The 26,012-nt window shown below is 41.4% G+C and overlaps 1 protein-coding gene and 1 pseudogene across 2 annotated transcripts in view; one reads left to right on the forward strand and one right to left on the reverse strand.

The window, feature by feature from the left end:
- Positions 1-26,012, forward strand: part of MCTP2 (multiple C2 and transmembrane domain containing 2) — a 189,501-nt gene that overhangs the window by 49,896 nt on the left and 113,593 nt on the right. The window contains exons 3-8 of the mRNA XM_019637847.1: positions 1,036-1,098; positions 2,381-2,489; positions 19,285-19,427; positions 20,218-20,294; positions 20,844-20,955; positions 25,042-25,077. Of these exons, the coding sequence (XP_019493392.1) occupies positions 1,036-1,098; positions 2,381-2,489; positions 19,285-19,427; positions 20,218-20,294; positions 20,844-20,955; positions 25,042-25,077 (540 nt within the window). The remainder of the gene's footprint in view (positions 1-1,035; positions 1,099-2,380; positions 2,490-19,284; positions 19,428-20,217; positions 20,295-20,843; positions 20,956-25,041; positions 25,078-26,012) is intronic.
- Positions 7,053-7,476, reverse strand: LOC109380348 (60S ribosomal protein L35a pseudogene; annotated as a pseudogene). The gene has a single exon (XR_002123440.1). The product of XR_002123440.1 is annotated as a 60S ribosomal protein L35a pseudogene (transcript).

Raw genomic sequence — 26,012 nt, forward strand, 5'->3', positions numbered from 1 at the left:
GTATCTGCCATCCAGGTAGGATCTCTGAATTGTTCCAGGACGTCCTTGACTGTCACCGTGGATGGGAAGGACCAATGACCCCAGTGCCTCTGGTCCCCACTTCTATCCCCAGTCGGTTCATGGGCATCTAAGCAATGTTTGCTGGCCTGATTCATGTCTCTAAATTTACCCATTCCTTTGGAGTTACGCAGCCTTCTTTGGAGGGAAATCCCTTGTTTTTCGTCCAAGAGATCAGGCCTGGCTAATGTGAGACACAAGCCGGAACATAACCAAAGTGCTGGGAGGCCCTTTGTTCATTTTCCTTCTACTCGGCCCTTCCATGCAGGCAGCCATCCTCCCATCCAGCCCAGAAACCTTCACCACCACCCCCAGAGCTCCTCTTAAAAAGCACCCCAGATTTGTGCAATTGGACATCACAATGGAGATGTCTACTGTGTCCCAACCCACCACTGAGGCATGCGTGTTTCATGTAATCACTTCCTGAGCAGCCGAGGAAGATTTGAAGGAGGAAACACAGACACCTCCATTCTGAGGTCATTCATGCAGGATGTTGCATTTCCTGTGGTTTGGCTGGTGGCCCATAAAGATCCGGTTTGAGGGAGGCATTTCAGATCCCATTTTGAAATATCCCCTATCTAACTAACATGCTTAGGTCTCTGGTTCCTGAGCTGCCATCTCCCTTCAGTGGCTGGGGACCAGGGGGGCCCACTCTTTGAGGGGCCTGGTGGGATGGCCCTGCTAAGCATTTGATGAGCTGGGGGTGGCTGTGGGGCCCAGCAGGCGAGCCCAATCGGCTTTATCTACTCTCTGATCAATGAGTAAGATGGCAGAGGCCACAGCCAGATGGACCCCACTGAGTCAACCTCCCTTTAATTGCCAGGACTTGCCACACTCACAGGAAGACACACCTGAAATTGAATATGCAAATAGAAGCTTTCCAAAGGGAAAGACCTAATAAATCATATTCTTGTAGGTTGAAGTTCTTTTGCTGTTTTTTAAAAGCAGGGTGATTTTTTTTTTCCTTTTCATTTACAGAAGCTGTGTGGAAGTGGGGACCTGAACTCTTCTATGACATCCCAACATTTTGAAGACCAATCTGTGAGTGACATTCCTTTAAAACAAAGACACACCAAAGCCCACATTATAAATAGCTCTCATCAAATGTTCTGATCTGTATTTCTTTGCCTCATTTATTTCTAAAGAATGCTCAACTGGACCCACCTACACAGACAGGCCTTGCAAATTGTCGCTGGAAAAGATTCATTCAGTGTCTATTGATTTGTCCACCCGGGATAGATTCTTCTAAAAATACAGAGCAGCAATGATATCGAGTGAGATAGTGCAGGAGACAAAGCCATTCTGAAGTGCTTTGAAACATGGGTGGGGACACTTGCAAAAGAAGGCTGTCAGAGGTGACTTAGCCATAGGATCAATTGACTGAATGTCAAAGAGGTGACCAATAAATTATTTTCATCTTTCCTTTCTCTTTGGAAAGACAGACAATTGAAACTCTAGTTCAGGACATTAACTGGAGTCATTTAATACATATTCAAAAATAGACTTGAATTGGACATTATGGCCCGTGGGAGTTGATGTGTTCCTGGAGAGGGGAGTGAACTGTGTTGGGGGGAGGTGAGACTGTGATGGTAAGTGTAGGAGACACTATACTGGGGCCCAGGGAATGAGAGAAAACTACGGTATGTGAAAGATAGGAGAGCATTGGGCAGAGAAAGTGTGTCCCATGTGGACAGAGGAGGGAGGACCACATGTCCGAGGGACGTGTGGGCATGGTAAGCTATGAGCTGAGTGCTTCTGTACTGACATGATTTTATTACACGTGGAGGCGGTGTGCCAGAGTTGATTGGGGTTAGTGAGAAGTAGGGAGAAGAAGAGGGAGACATTTGACCTCTGAGCCGGGCAGTGTGGACTCATGTTGGTGGGAGCGGGCCCTACAGCTGCCCTTCTGTCTGCTCTTTCTTCTCTCTGCGCTCCATCGTGAGTGACTGAATAAAGCGTCCTGCCTTTGGTGGATGATCTCAAGGGTGTTTCCGATGTTGGTATACCACGTATATAATTCTTGGAAAGTTCATATTGCAAAGATGTCACAATTGCCTTTGACATCTGGTAGACCCCTGACACACACACACACACACACACACACACACACACACACACACACACACACACACACACACACACACACACACACACACGGGGGAGAAATATAAAGAACATATTAACCAAGCAGTGGAACCAAGTCATCAGAGTGAGTGGGAGGTGACCCTTGAAGATTACCCGGTGGAGTAACCATGATTTTTTTCCCCTTAAATTTAGAAGTGTTTCTAAACTCTCCAGCTAACTTATTTCTCTGTCTGTGCAGACTCTCGGGGAAGCCGCTGATGGCTTGGGCAACCTCCCCAGCCCTTTCGCCTACCTGCTCACCATCCACCTGAAGGAAGGCCGGAACCTGGTCATCCGAGATCGCTGTGGTAAGGCTGGGCTCTGCTACACTGTATCCTGGAAACCTCTCTGCCCTGGTAACAATGTTGTAACAATGTTGCCATTGCAGCCTCAGCGGTGGTTTGCACAGACAGGACCTCAAATCTATGCCTCCTCAGGAATCAAGTCATTTGCAGCAAATTATTTAAACATACTGAAGCTTACTGTCCTTTACTGTTGTTAAATGAATATTATAATAATAATGGTGATAATCATCATCACATAAGGTTGTTTACCATGAACTAAAATCACTAGAATAACTTTATGCCCGGCATCTAGCAACTGCTTAAGAAAATGGCCCCTTCATCCTACTCGAATTACCCGTGAGAAAGATGTGAAGGCATTCTTAGTGTAAAGTCATCAAACATACACATAGATGGAAATGCCCTTTGGATTCCCTCTTTTACCTGTATGTGAATTGATTTATTCACTTTTTCCACATGTTTCTATGGATTTACATGCATACACATTTTTAAACATGAAAATGATGCTATAATGTTCACATTATTCTGCAATAAGCTCCCCCCCCCATTTCACGATATGTGTTCAAGATGGACCATAAGTTTCGATATAAACTTATCTTCTTTCTATTACACACTACATAATATTCCATAGCACAATGTGTTATTTATCTGTTTCTCTACCGATGAAAGCTTTTTTTCCTACTTTCTTGGCAGTATAAATGATGCTGTCATGACCATCCTGTGTATGACTCCATGCACAGATAAGATTATATCTTAGATCAAAAATAGCATGTTTTTAAGAGCAGGCAGTGGAGCCAGATGGCCTGGGCTCAAGTCTTGCCTTGTCCCTTCAGTGCTGTGTGACTTAAAAACTGTTCCTTGACTTCTTTGTGACTTAGGGTCTTCATCCACGAAACAAGGATAGCAATATTGACCTACCGTATAGGCTATTAGGAGTATTGAAAGTAGTCACTTATATAAAAAGAATAAAAGAAATGCCTGACTTCTAGCACTTCATGAAAGTTAGCTGCTAGCCAGGACAAAACCTAGAAATGCAAGTATAGGGTCCAGGGGATGCACATTTTTAGATTTTAGAGGTCCTGGCAAATTTCCCTCTCAAATAGACAGCATGCCCTGTCCTACAGTGTGTGAATGTGTTCCCCACCTTGTTACCACTGAATATTTACTTGTATCGCTCTTCTTAGCTTTCGACACTCTCCTGGGTCAGGCATCGACTCCCTTTCTTGTAGTTTGTACTTCGTGGATTATTATGGTGAACATGATCACTTGTATCCCCTCTTCTGTGAAATTCTCTCCCTATCCCTTGCCCCATTTTCAACTGCATTTTTCCTTCTAAACGTTTATAATTCTTTACCATTTTCAACATTAACATTAGTTTTACGTTGCAAATATTTTTCTCCCAGTCTGTTGTTTACCCCTCACTTTTATGGCCTCTTTAGTCCTTCAGAGGTTTAACATTTCATGATCAGCAAATATATCTGTTTTTCCTTTGTGATCTCTTTTCATTTATTTTGTTAAGTAGTAGGTGGGACGTTTTTATTCTAAAGAATTTTGTGTCTTTCCGCAGGTCTTGGCCACTTTCTCCTGTTGCTTCTTCTCTGCTCTGTTTTGGAACCCCAGTTAGATGAAGGAAGGGCTTCCTAGACCCGTTCCTCTGTCTTCTGACTCCTGGCTTTCCTTTTTCATTATTCCCATCACTGTTTCCTTTCATGAAAAATTCCTCAGCTCGCACTTCCAGCTTACTCATTTTCTTGTCAGTTATCATTGTGCTATTCTGCTCATCTCTTGAATTGTCATTTCTTTCCATGTTTATAACAGTCTACTTATGTTTCATGAATGAGAAGCTGCCACCTCAGTTTTTGAGAGCGTTAAGTATACACTAAGCCCTCACTTAATGTCACCTATAGGTTCTGCAACATTAAGTGACATGATATATGATGAAACCAATTTTCCCATAGGCTCATTGATAGAAACAAGAGTTGAGTTTCTAACTGCATCTTATCAAGGTTATAATGAAACAATGTTGAAATGAAACCATATTGAAAGGAACACTGTTAAACAAGACAGTGTAGAAGGAAACAAAGTTATTATTCCAGGACCTGCTGTGCATTTAAAATCTCCTGCTTAGAGCTTTAGTCCTTGGATATCAGTTTGTTGTGTCTGCTGCTCATGTTTTCATTTGTGTGTTTCTGTTCTGCCATCCAAAGGTGCTATTTGTGTCCTGCCTTTGCTGAGAATGAGGAAGGTTGGGACACACAGCTGGACAGGGCGAGCCAGTCGTTCAGGCTGCCCTCTCCCCATTCCTCCAGCTCCTGGCTGTCCCCTCTCTGGCTGCCTGCCCACCCTCACGGTGTCTGCTGGCAGTCAAGTGCCTCTGCTGGCCATTGCCTGGCAGCAAGGGGAGAGGACAGTGCTGGCCCCTCCAGCTCCTCTATGTACGTCACTCCAACCAGTCACCCTGACGGTTGCTCAGGCCGCTTTCTGCATCCCATGTCCGCTGCCTCCAAGCTTTGAACATCTCTGGTCCACCTGTCACAGACCCTCCCAGCCTCCTACCCGACCTCTGCCTCTAGAAACTGTTTTTGCTGACTCTCTACAGCGCATGGATTCTCCCATCAATCTGATCTCATCAACTTCCACCTTTTAGGGCTGTATAAAATATGCCCACTTTTTTTTTTTTTAGAAAGACAAAATTCCTTTCTCTCTCTCTCTCTCTCTCTGTGTTTTATTTATTTTTTTGGGGGGGGTATTTTTCTCAAGATTTTTAAATAGTGAAAAAATTTAGTTTTCTAATTGTTGGTAAATAGTGTTTTCTATCAACATCATAATTTCTTACTAACAATTGTGCAACTTCTTGTGTTCTATCACTGCACACTAATGCATGCTTTTAATAGATACCTCTCTCGTGCTAGTCTGGGCAATTTGAGGCAGATTGCATTTTGTATGTGACACGACATGTAAGGGACACGATCATACACCAGCGTAAAATTACCTCCCACGAGCAACCTAAGTCTTGCTCTGAACCTGCAGTGTCTCATGGTACTTCCATTACATAATGGTCATTCTCGGGCTTGTTTTGTGACAACTTATCTGGAGATTAGAGGTGCGATCCGCAGAGAGTGCACTGAACTTTACTAGGAAAAGAAAATGCTCCAAACCTTTGGAAAACATGCCCTGTTTTAAATTTTTGGAATCTCTCCAGTAGTATATAACTTTGGGGAGGGACACAGGCCCAGGATCTCTTTCTTGTAGGACCAGCCACCCCTTTTTCAGTGTCCCCCATATTTTCTGGGTTTTCCCAGTTATGAATGTGAATTTTCCGGCCACGCCACCCTTGATATATCACACTGATACATGTATAGCAGATGCCTAGTAGGTGGTCAGCCGCCTTAGTAGATGGTAAGAAGCCAGTGCACACATCAGAAAGTTACGGGGATAATGGGGTTTCCGTGCATGGCTCCATGTCTCTCTGTTCTGGGGCCAAGGGAGAGATCAGAGCCTGTGCTCTAATCGTAGCCATTGTTATCTCCATCTGCATAGCCTCATCAGAGTTAAAGCACATGACAGTTTGGCTGTATCCTGTGTAAATCTAGCATAATCCATGTATAAATACCTAACAAGGAGTTTAGCTCATCAACTGCGCTGCCCCAGCCCCTATTCCTTTTAGAACCAGCAGTGTTTGCTCCTGTTGGTTTTATTTATTTATTGCAAATGTTCAGCATTATCTATGAAGAAACTATCCCTCTCCCAGCCAGTTATTTTTCTATACTTTGGGATGCGGCATGCCTTCCTGGACTGTGACTATGTGCGTTGCTGCTTGATTTTCACAAGTATTAAGTTAGTGACCAGGGTCTGTTCCAGTCCCACTGTTGACACGGGCAGGGGTCGTAATTATAGGCACGTATTGCTCCCACCCCTGCCGCCTTGGCCAGGGACCGACATGACTTATCAATACAGCAGTATGTTCCTTGGAACCCAACCCAACCTCTGCATTGTATGCGACACAGAGCTTTGGACCAGCAGCTCCCAAACTGGCATGAGCATCAGAGGGCCCTGGAGGGCTTATGAACATGCACACCACCCAGGCCCAGAGCCTCTGATTCGGTAGGTCTAGGGCGGAGCCTCAGAATTTGCATGTCTAACCAGTTCCCCCGTGGTGCTGATGTGACTTTGGGTTGCTATAGTGATCTAATAACAAGCGTTTCCCGAATGCTGTGAAATGTCCAGGCGTTGCCTTGAGCTCAACTTCTTGTTGGATCCCTGGGAGAAAGACACTGGGTTGTCAGAAAAGTCATGACGTATTTTTTTCTGTTTTTCGTTGCAAAAATGTGTCATGACTATTCCGACAACCCAATAGTAGCCCTCCCTGCTTCTTCGTTCTCTGCCCCAGGTACTGCCTGTGGCCCATCTGTGGGTCTCTGTCACAAAGGTCCCCTTCCCTGTCATCTTATTGTCCTTTGCGCTGTCCTTCTCCTCCCCTTTTCCTAATCCTAACTTCTTCCTTTTACTCCTCTGTATTCCCCCATTTCCTTCCTTCCTTTTTTTTATAATTTAATTTTTTTTTATAAGAGAACAAATCCATTTTATTTACTTTTCAGTAAATTTAAATCCTTGAGGGGTACAGCAGCACACGGATTCTGTGTCCTATGGCCTTGGCAGGAAGGTTGCTTCGGAATTTGGCACGAACCATGCCACTGTTTCCATGAGCACGCGTTACCTTTCCCCAGATTACTCTGGTTTTGTTCGGTTTGCCACCAGGAGTCACTGTGTTGTTCTTTGCCTTGTACACATAAGCACATCTCTTGCCTAGATAGAACTCAGTTTCATCTCGAGCATAAACACCTTCAATTTTAAGAAGAGCTGTGTGCTCTCGCTGGTTCCGGAGACCCCGCTTATAGCCAGCAAAAATGGCTTTGGACCACAGCCTTCTAGACATATTTGTCGTTTTGGAAGTCCTGTTCCCAGCAGACCTCCATAGGCCCCAAGATGGCAGAAAAAGGTTTTTAAGAAAAAATTTTTTAATAGGAGGCGCTACACATTGTATTGCTTTTGACCAAGCAAGACAGACACAGGCTTGCTTTAAGCTCTCTGTCTCTCACTGTCTAGTAACTCTTGGCAGGGTGGGGTCATCTCACATTTTGACTTTGGTAAAATGGAAGGAATAGGATACGACCAATTGGTTTTAAGTCCAACTGCTCCATAACTGTCTTGCCCATCATGGGAATTGAACCCTGACTCAGCTTCCCGGGGAAGGGAATGTGGCCAAGGAGATCTGTGTGTCTTAGAGCTGGTGACGCTCATGCCAGCAGCCCTGTTTTCTAGGCCTGGCGTGAGCATCACTCTGTGACATGGCAGGCCGCTTGTCCCGGGACAAATGCTCAGCTCCTCTTAGATCCCAGAGCATGAATTTCTGGAAAACAAGAGCCATTGCATTAAAACCCAGTGTTTTACCTTGGTGTTAAGGCAGCTAAGAGAGTGCCCTGCTGTGGCCTGATGGAAGACTGTGTTACTCATGCCCTCTGGTGGCCATTTGGCAGTATTGCAAAAGGGGAGAGAAAGTCCTTTGAAGAAATTCAGTGGGAAATCTCCTTGGCTGTGGGTGGGAAGGTTGAGGGTTGCTGGCTTTTCTTTTTCTTTTCTTTTTTTTTTTAAAGATTTTTATTGGGGAATTGGGGGGATGGGAACAGTGCTGGGGAATTAGGGGAAGGGGAACAGACAAGTTGCTGTCCTTTTGTTCTTCAGTCTAGTTGTGGAGGACGTTGCTTCACTGGCCCAAGTTGGCACCATCATTGTGGGTTTTCCGCGATGAAAATTCAGGACTTATTTTTCTAGCAAACTGCTCTCTTTCTCGCCATTCCCAGCACAGGTAGAGAGTTCACCTTTGTTTTCAGGTCAGTGACAGCTTCGTTTGCACATTGCAGGAAGAATATATTCACTATGAGAAGTCATTCTCCTATTTGGAAAAGAATGGTTTAGACAAAAGGATTTAAAAGTCCCTCACTAATGTGAAATGTCTGCCATTTAATAGGTGTTTAGTAAATGACCAAACTGCTACCAAAATATTCAACCATCAGGTACCTCTCATTTCTGATCTGCCTTCCTTTTGCTGTTTAACAGGCACATTGTTTTATGATTGTAATTTTTTTTTTATGATTATACCTTTCTTCTTTAAACAGAAAAGACGCTCTTGTGTTAGACCTAGAGGGACATATATCCTTCTCCTTGCAGCTGTCGACGAAAGAATGCCCAAATCTATAGAAAAGTTTTATTGTAAGAGTTTCTTGGAGCCAAAATTTTGAGGACATGCCCAGAAGCGAAATCTGAACAGATTGGGAAAATGCTCTGGAGAGTGGGGTTTTTTGTTTGTTTGTTTGTTTGTTTGTTTTCAGTTCCTTTCATGCATTTAGACTCAAAGGTGAAAACGTAAGGAAGGTGCATGGAATCCGTTGGTGGGAGATGAAGGTGGGAGAAAGCAAAGCAGGGAAATCTCTAGGACCGCAGAAAAGGCAGTGAAGAAACACAAACTTCTTTTACATGGGTGGGCCCAGGATAGTTACTAATTTAACATTTGCAGCTGGTAGAGATGGTATTCAGAGACCGAGATAACAGCGAGGGGTTCAGGGGTTCTGTGGTCTCGCGCTCTGGTGTCCGCGGTTGTGCCTTCCTGTTGAGGGGTGTAGTAAAGAACCTCACCGACATTTCAAAGGTATGTTACACTAGATTCATAGGAGCAGTGGCAGGGTTCCCTTAGGGAAAACATCGACATTTGCTAAGGAAGCGACAGGCCTCGGGCATGACTGCCTAACCGTGGCCTGCCCAGGTAGGCATGTGTGATCATCCCATCCCATGTGGTTACTTTTGGGCCCCGAGCTTCTCAGGCCGGCTGTGTGGCCCCCCCCCCCCTGAGCTTGTCAGGTATATTACATGTCAAGTAATAAGCTGCTTTCTTGTTTGCACCGCTGTCATCGAGGGTCAGATGGGGTGTTTCTAGAACTCTGTGTTGTGCACGAGGGAGCAGCCATATAGTATTGCAACAGGTGTGCTGTGAGTGCCGTGTACTGAGGGACTCCCCCAGCCCTCAGCCTGCAGGGTGCCTCTGCTGAGCCTGGCCCAGCCCCTCAGCAGCCTCCCCCACTTACCCTGCTGTGCCCGACCAAAATGATGGCTTTCTTTTGTGCCATGACATGAGGGTTGGGGAGCGCTGGACAGCAGGTGAGGGTCATGACTCTGGGCACAGACCACTCAGGTTTGAAAACAGCTCAGGTACCAGCTAGCAATGATTGTGGGGGTCATCCTGGTGTGTGTGCTTGTGGGGACTTGTGGGGGCATGTGTGGTGTGGGGGATAGCACAGTAATAGACATTAACCGTTAGCTATTATTATGGCTGTGTCTGGTTACAGTTATTCTTTTTTGGGTTTTATTTTTCCATTTACCCTCTGGGAGAGGGAATGAATGCCTCGTGGTGTTTCAGCCAAGTTTTTTAATGCTCTTTCTTCCCAGTTTCTTGATTACTTGTTTCATCTTTTGCATTTCTCTTTTTTTGAGAAAGACTTTTTTGCCCCTGCACCCCCACCATGGGGGCACAGGGTGGTGGCGAATGAGAGTGTTCTCTGAGACCAGTTCCCAAATCGGTCTGTGCGACAGCAGAAATGAGAAAGGAAGCAGAGATTCGTTTTTAAAGGTTCATTATTTGAATTAGGGACTGTCTTCTGGATTGATGATTCTATTTTCCTCATCTTAAATTTGACTCAGAAAATGCCCCTCAAATTTGACCTGGGAAAACCCAGCATGGATGAAGACATCCTACTTAGTCACTGCTTCCTGGATTTATTTTTTTACTGAACATATTATACTGATGTGATTTTTAAAAGATCAATTTTTTTTCTCTAAAGTAAAACAGCCATCTGACTTTAAACTGCTTCATTACTTGCTGGCTTTCACCACACACATTTTTTTTCTCCCGGTATTATAAAAAATTTATTTTGAGAAGAAATTAAAAGCCTAATAGTACATCCTTCTTCATTGAATCAATGTTCCAGTTTTGATCCGTTCAACATTTTATTAGCAGTGATGCCGCAATCAACGCTTTTGTGCCTAAATCTGTGTGTGCACTTTCTTTTGATTTTTTTGCAGATGTTTTCTGTCCCATGATCTGAGCATTTCCAGGTTCTCATTACAGAATTGTCAGCTCAGTTTTGAGAAGGATAACTCTGTTTCATTCACCCACCAGTAGCGTATAAATGATCAACTTTCCATTTTTCACCGAAATGGTGTATAGGTTGTCTTGGTGAATTTGATAGAGAGAAAGGCATCATCTTGTTTTTTTTCCTTTCGGTTTGTATTAATAAATTTGCTTTCTTAGATACATTTGGTTATGAGATGTTTGGTTCTCTTCTGTGCATAGCTTATTCCAACCATTGTCCTTACTCATTCCTCTGTTTCTTGGATATGTTCACACGTATTCTTCGAATTTGTCATACGCCTCTTAATTTTGTTTATAAATGTTTTGTTGCAAAAATCTTTTCAAGCCTTACAATCCTGTCCTAGAGCGTTACTTCCTTTGTTTTTTTAAATTATATTTTTAATTTATAGAAAGACCTTTTTAAATTATATTTTTCCTCTTGAGGGAGATATACATGAACCTATATTTATTCTCTTTTTTTGTCTGGTTTTACATTTTTCATTTATCTCTTTGATCTGTCTCAAGTTTATTTTGATTTCTGACCCAGAGTAAGAACTGAGTTTCATTTTTGGCCAAATGGCTATTTAATTAACCAGGACTAAATTTTCTTTTCCCTAATGACTTTAATCATGTCTTAAAATGCAGCACATAGTAGGGTCTGCTTCTCGGATTTCTCTTTGACGTCTACAGATGTGTTGTTTTGTTCAGGTGCCAGCATCGCACTACAGTATCACTGTATCGAAAAGGTCACAATCGGCACTTTTTATTTTGCAAAAATTGGGGTTTGCTTTCCATTGGAGTACCTTCTCTGAACACCAGATGGCGTGCGATCCTCGCATGCTGTGTGAGAGCAACAAAAGCACTTGGGGCCAGTGTATCCGAAAGAGTGTCTTTCAAAGAGCAAACTCGACACTTGCAAAGATGAGAACAGCCGCCCAGAAACACAGGTACTGGTTGGTCTCCCCACCCCACCCCCGGCGTTGAGTTCTGGTCGCCTGCCAAGGCCCCACAGCCAGTTAGGGGCGCTGGGTTTTGAAACTGCTTCTGTTCATTCCTTTCTCACTTTGATGTGAGTCTTCATAGCCTTTGGTGTCTATTCCCACCACCGAGCCCTTTCCTCTGGAGGTTTTCGTGATTCAGTTTTGCTTTGGGACTCTGTGCACCCTCGTGGGTTGATGAGAAGGTCTTGATACTCTTTGGCATTAAAGAGTCTGTCCCCTTTTCCTTCAGTGGGATTCATCCCAATTCCTATGAAGTCCTCAGGAGCTAAACTGGCCTGTTTCCTATGTCTGCTGCATGTAGCCAGTTGCCTTACCGACTTGAATTTAATTGAGCATGTCCTCCAGTTGGGCGAGTGGGACTTCTCTCTGGCGGGTGGTCAGCTGTTTATTCCTGAACCAATGTAATGGCGTGGCGCGTTCCAAGCGGTCCTTTCTACTTTGTTTCATTGTGCTTAGTGTTGATAACGCTGTATTCTGCTTGAGGGCGTGTGCATGTCTTACACAGAGGGTGAAGTGCACAGAGGGTGTATATCCATGTTTTCCTATGTGGCTTAATTGTGGTTCAGCCACAGCATCGGCAAGTTCTATTGTGCCATCACACCCCAAACATTCACAACAGGCCAGATTTGAGGCAGGGTGCCGAATTCATTGACTATCTGGCCTAGTCTTGTCTTATTTACTCCTCCCCCCTCCCCAGTCCTTTCTAATATCTTTATTTTGCTGCATCCCCCTCCTGTTTTCTTGGCTGCCACGCTTCTTCTAACTTTCCCTGGGTCCTTCCATTTTTGGTGTTACAGGCACACGCATGCCTGATGTGTCTATGCAGAATTTCACACCCCGGTGTGCTTTTCATCTGATCACCAGATCACAAACGGGGTGCAGGCATCTCTTCATGACCACTTCTCCCAAAGCCAGTGTGTTGAGTAATCTAGTCACCAAATGGCCTATTTACTGGATTCATCAATATATCGATGGTGTTTCTCTTTCATCTATTTATAAAGTTACAGCTGCTTCTTTATTTAGAAAAGTATTGCATCGGGACTTTTAAAAACAGCTTTGAAGGTCTCTGGGCCACAGTAGTTAATTGGTTATGAAGGCAAAAGAGAAACAGCATTTTAAATAATATTTAATTTGTCTCGGGCCCAAAAAAAGATAGAAGAGACTGGACATGTCATAGCCTGGGCTGCAGAGCCTAGAAGGGGATGATTAAGGGAAGAGCAAGAGAAGATATTAGGGGAAGGACAGGTGGGAAGGAGATGAGAGTAGGGGGAAGGCAGTGAACTCTGCGGTGGGCTGAAGGAGGTTTAGGGAGGCCCTGCTGCAGGTTGGGGGGAAAATATGGAAACCCCAAGAGGATACACTCCCCAAAGCTCCTTTATGTTCCATTATTTATTCCTAGAGACTTTATAACTATTTAAACAAGTTTTGGTAAAACCCTACACATAGGAAAAATAAGTACGTTTTCGTAAAATCGGTCATTTCAGATCACCGATCCCACAGTAAGTAGGCCAAGAATGTCCCAGAACTTCTTTCAGAAATGGGATTTTTGTAAATCGCTTGAAATGGTCACATGACAGAGCTGACAGCCTCAGAGGATGGAGGTCCGTCATACTCCAGAGAGAAGTTCCCAAATAGTTTAACCTGGATGTGCCACGTGGCAAAACACGGACAGCGAGGCCCGTCGACGGTTGGGGAAAAAAAAACTTTTCTGCGGTTGGTACCACAAGACCAGCTCCCAGAAGCATGAATTCACCACCTTTAGAAGGACGGGCCAGGGTGAACCAGGGGATGCGATATCCCCTTCATTGAATTTCATTGGATGAAACCTGGCTTGCAATTCCGCTAGACATGACCCTGCCGTTCTGTTAAGTCATATAGACTTTGCTCTTCACAGAAAAAAAGTGGTTTCTTCTTTCCCATGTGACTGAGGAAACATGCGCTTTGGATTTCCAGAGCACCCACTGTGGCTTCAGAAGAGATCAGGGAAGCCTGCAGCCAGCCCCTGGGAAACCCTGGTTCTGGAAATCTCAGCTTACCTGCTAGAGGGCAGTAGCAGCCGTTCAAAAATCTCCCTAGCTTTTTTTTTTTTTTTTTCCCCCTGAAAGTCAGAACTGGCTCTTTGATTTTAGCCAGCCTCAAAGAAACATCTGAACGTGTGGATCCCATAGAAAAATGACTCAGACTTATATCTCTTCCGGGCAAAAAGAAAATGATTTAAAATATGTGTATATATCGAGGCGATTCTGAATGTGTGTGTATATGTAGAGGAAATAGCCACTCACTTACTCTTCAGACAGAGAAGAAAAAAGTCAAATGTATGCCTTTCATACGTTTCCAAATACTGTTTATGCAGGATGAATCCATCTGTATGTAGGTCAGTTTCCTCAAAGACTTGGTACATAATTGTTGACTTCAAGCTGAACTCTTAAGATCTCCTGACAAGAGTTATCAGACATTACAAAATGTGAACTTGGTGAAAAAATATAGAGATCATTTCCTTTCACGAACAAACAGCTATTCTGAGAAATGCATTCGATTAGAAAACTTTTCTAGCCTAAGACGGCCTTTCTTTTGGAAAGACTATCGTTCAAGTGTTTAAGTTGGCAAAGGAGCTTTGCTGATAGCAAATAAGTAGGCTTTGCCTGCAAATACTGCTTTTGTATTATTTAGTGTGGTGGGTTTTTAGTTCAAATGCGTAATGCTAGTTTTTATATGTTATGTAGTAAGTTTTCATATATATACCGGGGTGCCAAGATAATGTATACACAGGACTTGTATTCGTCTTTTGTTATTGGTATATATTGAGTGTTACAATTTTAATACAGTTCTTTCCTTTCTTAAAATGCGTATACATTTTTGGCTCTCTCTCTTTCTCTCTGTCTCTCTCTATGTATATATATGTACAAATATACTCATAAATGACTCATTTTTATGGGTATGGAAGGAGACTGATGTGTTATTGACTGAAGAAAACAGGCAAAACACACAATATGAAGGCTTTTTGTGAAAAGTGTGTGTGTGCGCGTGTGAAGTACACATATACACATATTAAGCTTTTCTAGATTTCTAGATGGTGGTAATTTTCTTCTTGCCTCTCTTCATCCCTCCATCCCTTCCTTTGTTCCTTTCTTTTTCTTTTTCTTTTTTAGTGCATCTTGACTTTCTACTTTTTCTAGCATGGCTATGAGTTGATGGGAGTGTAAATTTGACAGATTTTGGAAGAACAATTTGACAATGTCTGTCTGAACCAGAAAAGGCAGATATTAATTTGCCCAGCAGGTCCAATGTTAAAAATTTCTTTTAAACGTAATCACTTATGAAACCTAAAATAGTCATACATGGTTGCTTATTGTACTATTGTTTGTAGTACTAAAAAAAAAATGGAAGTGATGTAAATGTCCGTTGTTTGGCTACTGGTTACATAAGACACAACAACACAATAATAATTTCTGCAGTTGATTTAAAAAACCCGAAAACCGGTGAATCTGTATTGCTGATATGAACAGAACTCCAAGGTACTTTAGTTGTGAAAGCATGAAGTTCAGTGTATATAATATAATTAAATGAGTTAGAAACAATTCTTGTATTATTTTTTTTCCCTGTAAAATACCCAAGAAACTGGTACATTACAGGAGTGGGGACTGAGGAAAGGTAAAAGAGTAGAGGCTTGACTTTTTATTCCATACCTTTCAGAGATGTGTGCTTGTCTTAACATATTGTTAAAATATGAAAAAAGAAAGAGAACAGAAAAACGAACAAAAAAAAGAGCACCCTGTATTTTTTTTACAGAACAAAAACTAAACTCCTTATTTTGTTATTTTAGGGCACTTTCGGTTTCTGACCGAAGCCTGCCTTTTAAACTGTATTTCTCATTTTATATATATATATCTATATATATATCTATATATATAGATATATAGATATATACGTATATATATATCTATATATCTATATATCTATATAGATATATATAGATATATAGATATATATTCCCCTCATTCCTGGATACATGGAAATGCTTGCTTGGCCCTCTACAGATCTGGTCACTTGGGCCCCCTTCTCCTCCCGCCTGTCCTGTGCCAGTTCTTCCTGTCGAAATGTCCTCCATCCTCTGCATGTTCAGACCCACCCACATTTCAACTCCCATCCCTACTTCGGCCTCCATGGGTAACCTCAGCTAAGACAAACCTCCCCTGCCTGTGACCTAGCATAACTCCCAAGTTCAATTCCATTTTGACACTTACCTTCTGCGTTGTATTTTTTTTTTTAAGATTTCATTGGGGAATTGGGGGAGGGGAACAGCGCTGGGGAATCAGGGGAAGGGGAACAGACAAGTTGCTGTCCTTTTGTTCTTCAGTCTAGTTGTGGAGGACGTCGCTTCACTGGCCCATGTTGGTATTATCATTGCACTCTTCCCGGCTGAGGCAGATCAGTCGCTGGCCTCTGGACGACCCGCTCATGGCGGCTCTTGGCAGCTCACACCAGCTGCCAGACGGACACGGTAGCTCACGGCAGCCCACTGCAGCAGGGGCTGCAGCCTAGGCCGTAGCCGGAGACTCACTGCAACCCAGCTCCAGGTCGAGCTGTTGTTCACCATCTTAGCTGTAGAGGGTGCAGTGTCACTGGCCCTCATGTGGGATCCGAACCAGTGCCCTGCTGCTCAGAGCTGGTATCCCAAGCCAGCTCTTAACCAATGCGCCACTTGGCCGGCCCTTCCGCGTTGTATTTACAGTATGCTTGCTGTTCGTCAGGTGCAGAATACAAGGGTCTGGGATTAATTTTCCTTTGTAACCCTCCCCCCCATCCCCATCCCCCACATAGTACCTAGCACTGAGCGATGCACTGTCACTTGTACAAGTTTGTGGCACGTGAGCCGGCTCGACAGGTACAGAATCAAGGAAGACTTGACAGTCCGTGGTGTCGCTGAGCATGGGCAGAAATAAAGACTGTGACATGTGTTGTCAGGTGTGTACATTGGCACAGCATTTTTGGAGGACCAGTAAATGGCTGTTAGTCTCTCTCAGCATACATAGGACCACAGTGTATGTGGGACAGAGCAGGAAACTGGGGCCACTGGTGCTTAACGCCTGGATAGTCTAAATTTGAGGTTGCGTCACTCCGTGAGGTCTGCATGACAGACTTGGTGGCACGCCAGGATGGAGGCAGCCCTGGCCTGGAGGCACCACTGGGGGCCTCCTAGCTTGATTCTCCTCCCAAATCGCCACCCTGCCCCTCCCTCTATTCCAAGGAGCCTCCTTGTTTCTGAAGCTCCCAGTGAAAAAAGGTTAAAGTCCAGCCATTCAGGTGTCATCTCATCATCTGTATAATCTGGGAGTTGCGTTTCTGAGCAGCCGACCCCTTTTCAGAACCTGCCTAGTTGAGATATCACATCCCTGACAGTGAGGCACTTAGGCTCGGGGAGAGAAAAAAAAAAACAAAAAAAACCACACTGTGCTCCCTGCTTTCTCCAATTTTCCCTAACAATTAACGCCGCACTAACTTGACACCCTCTTTCCTTGTTTGGCTTTGTAAACCCCCGGCCCCTTTTTCTATTAATTCCAGACATTAATATTTTCTTTCACGCAACTGCCGCCATTCACCCGTGAAACAGTTTGAACATTATGTAGCTGTCAAGATGCCTGGGGATTACCCAGGATGCTTTGCCTGTGAGAAACTGACACCGCCGAGGCCTAGTTTTGAGATGTTTATTTTGAGAGTACGCTGACAAGCGTGAAGCCCTGATCCCAGAGTGGCAATTTCATTTAATTAAAGGCCTCTTTTTATTATAGTTTTCTCTCCACTTTATATATATATATATATATATATGTATGTATCAGAATGATTGTTAAAGTCTGACTTGCCAGAGGGGTTCTCCTGTACTATAAAAAGGGGGTGTGGGGGTGGGCAGATTCCTCACTCACTACTGAGTGTTCCACTGAATGGCTGGGAATGCATTCATTTTTTTACTCTCCCACTCAGAACCGCCACTTAACATAGGATGTGTGTGTGTGTGTGTGTTGTCTGTGTCTGTGTGCAAGTTTAAAATAAAGACTGCAGGACTTGTGCCCCTGTGTGGCCAAACTTAAAATGGGAGATTTGAATACTTGCATATCTATGTGTATATTGGTAGTTCACTTTCTTTGTGATACTGGAAGGCTAACTTATCAAACTTACACCTCGGCTCATCGGTTAAGCCTCTGCAAACAGCGTGTATTATCTTATTCCATAGGGATGTGACTTCCCGTTAAAACTGCTGGGAAATGTATTGCTTTCGTTGTTCAGTAGTTTTTAGTTCTCTGCAGCTACATAGAAACATGAAAGGGGGCTGAAAAAAATAAAAGGTGGAAGTAGTGATGGGTATTAACAATGTGGTAAATGTCTGTGATGGAGTAGCCTAATTGATGTTTGATCTACTTTCTTAGACTCTGTTGGCTTGATTTTAATATCAGGAATTTGTCAATAAATTTACGGGAGCCCATCTTGGGCACTGTCCAAGAGGCCTGGGGTAAATCAGTGACCAACACAGACTGTTGGTCTTTGTGTATTTATTCGTAGTTCTGTGTTTCCCAATTATAATATCATTTTTTTTCTTTTCTTGTAGCATTATCAGCTGGCTTTCATTTCTTCCCTTATTGTTTATTCCTTTGCACTGTCTTTATTCATCACTCACTAGGTATTCGTGCACAAGCGTGTCCCAGTCATTGTTACATGTTCAAAGTATGGTGGCACACTTGCACACATGTAACACACATGCACAGCACATAATCCATGCATTATATTTGCAGACACTTAAAAAATTTTTTCCCCTCCATTGATCTGAGAAGTGTGGAGGAGGGTCCGTCATCGGCCCTTTTTTCTGCTCGGGACATCGTGGCTGGAGGGACATTATTCATTTCTTTTGGCGTCTGTTTCAAAGCTCCCTGGGAGGAGCCCGCAGGTCAGGGGTGTCACCCTGGGCCAGCTGAGGGCCTGGCTGATGTAGCATTCAGCTGGCAGGGGTGAGACAATGTTCTCTGTGCGTTACTGCAGGTGCGACAGGCAGCAAAGAATGGCAACTTTGTCCATATAATCTCTACGCCCCTAGTTCCAGCTTTAGTCCCCTTGCCCCATCTTTTGAGCCAGCAGTTGCAGACATGGATTTATTTATTATGATTATATCCTGAAGTACAGGATTCTGTTAACTCAGCCATCTGGCCAAACGTTTGAGAAAACGGTTTCTTTCCCTTTTCACGGACTTACTGCCATTCTTAAGAGGGGTGGGCCTCTCTCTAGGACTCTGACATTGTTGGCTGGTGCCAGTGGGTTTGATTTCTTGAATGTTTTGTGGGCAGGGTAGTGATGGCATACCCACAATGAAACAAAACAGAAAAAGCTTAAGGAGCCCATTTATATTCTACCATGGAAGGCAAAAAAAGAATTTGCCCCCAAATTATTTCATTTCTCTCTCCTCTCCACCTCTGGGGCCTTTAGTCTCTGCACAGGGAGAGATTTGTTCTGGGCACGCACAGCGAAATGCTTTGAGACCAGACAGTGTAGCCAGAATCTTGACTTAATGGAGAATCTAGGCTTTCACGTTTATTTGAGGAAAACCCTGTCTTGCTCTCTTTCTCGTTTAAAGGCACCAGCGATCCCTACGTGAAATTTAAGCTGAACGGGAAGACCCTGTACAAAAGTAAAGTCATATATAAGAACTTGAACCCAGTTTGGGATGAAATCGTTGTATTGCCAATCCAAAGCCTTGATCAAAAGCTACGTGTAAAGGTAACCACATGATGGTTTTCCAACCTGCTCTTTTGTTTTAAAAAGCATTTCTTCCTCGGCAATCTTTGCCCTCTTAGAAGTGAACCTCCCCAAATTAATGCTTTTATTTTTCTTAAGCATCGGGTTATACATTTTAGTATGAAAAGGACTCTTTGTCGACACTGCACGTTTTTTTTTTCAGGTTGATGATATGCGCTGTACAGAAAATCAGAGACACTAGTATCCCCATTGATTGTATTGAAACTTACTGAATGTGGAAGAATTATTACTGCCAGTGCTGTGGCACCAAGCACGAAAGTCTTTCTCATTAGGAATATCTTTATACTTAATAGAGCTTTAAGCCACCGGTTGTAAGCATCAATTGCTCTAACATCTGGGTGAAAACTGCATGAGTTGAGTGCAGGATGGGATTGCTATAGAATAGTTAGCAAATTTCTATTTAATTGGCAGACCCGCTCACTGTGGAAAATACTAAATTTTAATGAGAGACCATTTAAACTGTAGAGAGCGGGGCCATCGTGCATAACATTGTAATGCACGTGAATCCTGCCTTAGAAGTTTTATCTGCTGTTGTTTTTTTGGCTGTGATGGGCAAAGTGGGGGCAAGTTGGAATAATTTTGTCCTCTCCACTGGCTTTGGCTAAATTCCTCTGTAACTGTACTGTGCAAATTATGTTTATATCTAGAGGATGGAATGCAAAATCCCCAGCCTAGTGCTTTTAGGAATCATTTGATAAACTGAGTTGGTTTACCATATTAATGTGTGTTCCTGCCCCCTCCCTCTTTGAAGGTATATGACCGAGACCTAACTACATCCGATTTCATGGGCTCTGCATTTGTCATTCTCAGTGATCTTGAACTTAACAGGTATTGTGTTTTTACCTTCTTCCTATTCTTAATGAATTTTGGAGGGAACTCAAGATAATGTTAAATGGCATTTGTTTTGATCAAATGACAAAAAGAAAAGAAAAGAAAAAAAGAAATCCAAATACGTGAAAGAGTGTTTTAAAAATGTAGGTTTTTCTATGAGTGTCATTTTTTAACTCCCAAATGTGCTGGTCAGATATTAGATCCTCCGTAATGTGTTGTAAAATGGGTATTGAATTTTGCACTTCCAATTTGTTAATATTCAGGTTTATTAGCCTACCTATCTTAAAATTAAAACAAGTATTTAAGCTTCATTTGGGACTTAGGGGAGAAGAATCAGTTAACTAACTGTTGTTTTAGTCAATGCCAAGCAATTTCTCTGCCCTGAAGACGGTCGGTTTATTTTCATTGAATTTGGTGCTTTTAAAACTTGTGTCTAACCCTCATTCAGAGCTGGGAGGCTTTTACCATAAACTCCTGAAGCGTTCATTATAAGACTACTTAGTTCTGCAACAACTACTAACATTATTTGTTGTTTTTTGCTTGTAGAATGACCGAACACGTTTTAAAATTGGAAGACCCGAACAGTTTAGAAGATGACATGGGAGTGATTGTGTTAAATTTGAACCTCGTTATAAAGCAGGGTGATTTCAAGAGACATGTAAGTGTGATCTTTTTTCTTTTTAAATCTTTCATTGCAATTATCCTTTGATGACTGGGCTACCGGATGACTGATATTAATGTAATTTTTTTTTTTTGGTGGGGGTACAAATAATTTTATAGCGATGTAAGGAACCTATCTGTGGATATAGGTTCTTGAGGTTATATATATCCTCTCTTTTGCATCATCGGGAAGAAAAATCTATCAAGGCATTCTGTCTGTTTTGGCTAGAAATGTGAGTAGTATTGCTATTCTTAAAATGTACATGCTGCTTATAAGGTTTGCTTGTAACAGATCATCTGAAATATAATTTTACTAAGTGTTAAGGTTTCCATTTACAGTTTTCTTAAGTGCCAGATGACTTGGGCATTATTCAGTTATGAAAAAGCAGCTCCCAGGGTTTAATGATCGTATTGTACATTATTAGGGGATCAGTATCACATTGTAGCGTTTCAGTGTCTTCTTTTTTTTCTCTTAGCTCCCAAGTTCTCTTCCGAGAGTACTTTTTGGAAATTACAAATTTTAGAGTTCTCTGGTCTATTATATGGAAATTTCTAGTGAATGCATTTCCCATTGATGATTTCTGGACCATCAACAAAGTGCTGGATTTTGTGATAATGTGATTGGGACTCTGTTCTCAGGAGCAAATATGTGACTACAAATCATAATTGTGTTTTATATTCAGAGATTATACTTTGTAACGCCAAGCACTGAAATAAGAACAAAAAGTACCTTTGATTGTAACTTATTTGAAAGGTATTTTTAAGCTCAGCTAAAACACTTCCTTGAAAAAAGGACTAAGATGTGTTAAAATTTAGCATGTTGGTAATCTAGCAAGAAATCTGAAGCCTGTTTATAAATTAGGCCTCCAATAATACACTTGAATTGAGTCATTGGGGGCAATGAGGAGAATATCCTTCATTTTGACATCACTTTGCTTGTAGTTGTAATTTATTTTCATGATGAAAATCAGGACTGATTTACCAGTAAACTCATGGAAAATGGCTTAAAGAAGTAGGAAAACTGCACGGTGACTTTTCAATTCCCCAATGGTCAACTAAATAGTTGCTGTTTTTAATTCAAAATCTTTACTTATGAGAATTTGCTTGACAATAATTGGAGAAAAAAACCAACAAAACTCCATTTATTTTTTTTTTCAAAAGTGGCACTGTTAATATTTGAGACCCCTCTAAAGCTGATATTTTGATGTTGAAATATCTTAAATTGCTGTTGAAAATAAATTTATTTTTCTTTCTGATATAACGAAGAAGGGATTTTCTCTAGCTTTCCTTCGTCTGGGCAGTATTACCAGTGGAGTCAGTATCAATGTGAGCAGTGGTTGACTGGTTACTTGAGCTGGATGCCAGGTTAAAATAGCATGCAATGTAAATAAGTGTCATTTGTCACATGGTTGAGCTGATATGTTCTAATAATTTCTTACCTATTTAAATGGGGTTTGTTAAGTTGCATGATTTCCCCATGAAAACAGTCACATATTTAAGCTGCATTATAGCTCCACATTTATTTTGCTTGTAAATCTTTTCTGTAGTGTATTGGATTATGTTTAGCATTAATACTGACACTTGAGATATATGTAAATATTGCAAACATTTGGAGTTTTAAAGTAACGCTGTCTTAGTTATGCATTTCAGGTTGCAGAGAAATTACTATTAGATGCAGCTTGAGTGCTTTTGTAAAACATCTCAAAGAATATCTTTTCAGAGTCCTAAAAGTGGCCACACTTGTCATTTTATTTAATTTGGCTCTTTTTTCCTGAGTCCTCACCTCCTGTTTTTGAGGGTTTGTCTGACTGTCTATCTACTTGCTCAAACACAGTCTCATTATCTTTGTTCTTTGTTTGTCTGGCAGGGATCTAGTGTACCATGTAATATATATATATATGGTATTATAATATAGAAAACTCTGCCTGCTCTCATTTGTTCTAATCGGTAGTTTTATTTTTCTGTTTATACAGTTGATCAACATATACCCAAGCAAGGAATAATTTATCCTGGGGGGGTGATTCGACTTACAGTGCATATCAGGGGCCTTCTGGACATAACCGATATCAGAAAATGTTTGGTGTTTTCAATTGAGTCTAAGTTAATATTTAAAGACATTCTTATATTGGGGTTTTAAATGGGAATAACTAACACTCAAGACTGGGATGACAATAGTTTATTGATTGGGAATAATTTGTAAATTTCCCTTTTAATGAAAAGTCTGATGGAGAGATTTCAGTTTGAATTCTCATTTTCGTACCCATATGTCTTCCTGTTATTACTGAGGCAGTCTTTGCTGTTTTAGAACCAAGCTGGCTAAAATCTTAACATGTGTAACATGTCTGTGAATTAACCTTCATGCTAGGAATTTAAGTATCTGCAGGCATGGTAGAGTTAGACGGTAAGGCAGTGGCTGGAAGGCAGACACACCTGAAATCTATTTTTATTTATTTATTTTTTTGGCAAAAATAGGATTGAAGTTAGAATCTGTTTTTATTTATTTGTTTGTTTGTTTGTTTATGGCAAAAATAGAATTGTAATTAGAATTATGGGCTCTGTCATCAGACTGCCTGGGTTTGAATCCCAGCTCCAATATTTTTTAGTTTTGAGAAGTTAAGTGATAAGGTCAAATTCACAGAGTCACCTAACCCTTCTCAGCTACAATTTCCTCATGTGTGAAATGGGGATAAAAAAGGTTATCTATTTCACAGAATTGTGAAGATTGAGAGGATCAAATATAGAGGTTGGCATGGGTTAGGTACTTGATATATGGCGGCTCTTCCTATTATAATAATCAAACAATAATAGTCATTTTCCATTAATTTCTATATCCACTTTATTTATCTTTTATGCTTGTTATAAAAAAAATCAAATGAATTATATGTTGAAAGACCCTAAATAGCCTTGTGTACCTATACGATAGTAATTAATTTTGGTGTTTGTTTTGGGTAAAAACACTTACCGATATGTTGTTGAGATAATACAAAAAGGACTCATTTTAATACCTAGATTGTAGTGTCTGCAACTCCATGTCATGTGCTGAATGTTGAACTCCCAATCTCACCAGCTGAAGAGCTTTTAACGGAGAATATTTTCTCGTCATTTCTGTACCAATGTTTCTAGTTGCTGTTCACTGGCGTGTCAGTGCATTTCCCACCAAAGACTATTTCTTTTCTGGTTACTCATTTCTTGGGGAGACGTATTGGCAAAGTGGATAGGTCATTTGCCTAAAGGTGTTTTATTTTTTTTTTCCTTAAGCATAATAGTAAATGTGGTCTGCTCGATTAGATTCATAATTGAGTTGTAATTTCCCAAATTTATTCGAGTTTTAACATCTAGTTAGCTGGTTAACCAGCCAGAGTAGAGCTTCCCAGTACTGGATGATGATAGGAGTGATGAGAGGATTTTGCTATGAGAGAATTTTAATTGTAGATGAAATTCAGCTGCCTTAGCATGACAAATGGGAGATCAAAAGAGAACAGTGGTGAAGTTACTTGCTGTTCAGAAAACTGTTTTCTTCCATTTCTCAGTGCTATATTAGCCTATTTTTCTTCATTGTGCAGGAATGACTCAGATTTTTTTTTCCTATTATTTGAAATATTGACATTTAATCAGTGGAGGTAAATGGAATTCTTTTTCTAGTATCTAAACCTATGGAAACCTATGCATGAATTAACATCATTCATGAATTTCTTAAATATTTTCATAATATCATCTGAATATTTCAAGTAGGAGAAATCTGCCTTTCCACTTTGTTTTCAGAGGTAAAATGACAATGTTTTAAGGCAATTAAAAACATAAATGGACTTCTAAAGACTGAGCAATATTTGTTTCTCCTTATATTTTCATTGTTGAAAATACTGTGAGAGAATAACGTAACTCAACCACAGAAAAGTGATTTTTTTTGTTTTTAACTGCCTTCCTTCCCAAATGTGTTTTCTCTGTAACCTCAAAACTTGGGAACTTGTCATTTGAATGTGATCTACACCATCTAACGAATATAAGGATGTAATTGTATTGTTAATGATTCTGTTTGTCTCTTTCCCTTTGCCATGCGTCACCATTCCGTGGACACGATCCTTAGCGTTGGTCAAATCGGAAGCGGTTAAGTGCCAGCAAGGTAAATAGAGCTGTTTTTTCCCTTTATATCGTTTGGTGAAAAGTTCATCTTTGTAGCAAACACAAATGTATATGTGACTGATATTATCCACCCTTGACATGTAACCATATTCTTTCCCCCCTGGCTGTTGTTATGAATAAGGACACCCTTTTTAAAATTTCATTTAATAAGGACCTAGCCAGATGTTTGAACTTACACTTGTTTTAGTGGTGACATTTTATATGTACTGGCCATGTTAGAATGTTACAGTTCATTAAGCTGAGATTATGTAGAGTGTAGTGCAGTTAGAGTTCGTCCTTTAGGAAGTGACTGACCATTAGATGGACGCTAGCTGTGCTGTTATAGGGACAATGAAAAGATTAACTAAAAGGAATAGGTGGCAAATTTTATAAATACATTTTATTTCTTCTAAAAAAAGCCATTTATTCCTTTTTTTTTTTTTGGCGGGAGGGAGGTGAGTTTCTTTAAATAGTTCTTCATGAAATACCAGTGATTTTCACATTGTTAGTATGTTTTTAAAACAATTCTTCACCACTGCCTAATTCGCAAAAAGTGTGGGGGTACCAAGGTAGAAATGCATTATTCATTATCAGGTTATTAAATTAGCACATTATAACTGAAGTGACTACATGTAAAAATAAGCAAACATAACTTTTAAAAAATTATAACTTTATTTAGCTGCTCGACTACTTTGTAAAGAGAAGAAAATCAACGTGGTGGTGGTGGTGGTGGTGGTGGTGTGTATGTGTGTATATAGGGGGTGGGAAGAGGCGTGACCGCTCGCTGTTTATGCCTTTATTTAAACACACATATGTGCACAGATATATGCCAGCTCTAATGTCTGACTTCACTGTGTTTCAGTTGTTTACATCTCTGTAAAATGAGATTAAAACAAAGATTTTGTGAGAGTGTGTGTGTGTGTGTGTGTGTGTGTG

This window comes from Hipposideros armiger, unplaced genomic scaffold (genome assembly GCF_001890085.2).
Source record: "Hipposideros armiger isolate ML-2016 unplaced genomic scaffold, ASM189008v1 scaffold_35, whole genome shotgun sequence".
NCBI classification, from domain to species: domain Eukaryota; kingdom Metazoa; phylum Chordata; class Mammalia; order Chiroptera; family Hipposideridae; genus Hipposideros; species Hipposideros armiger.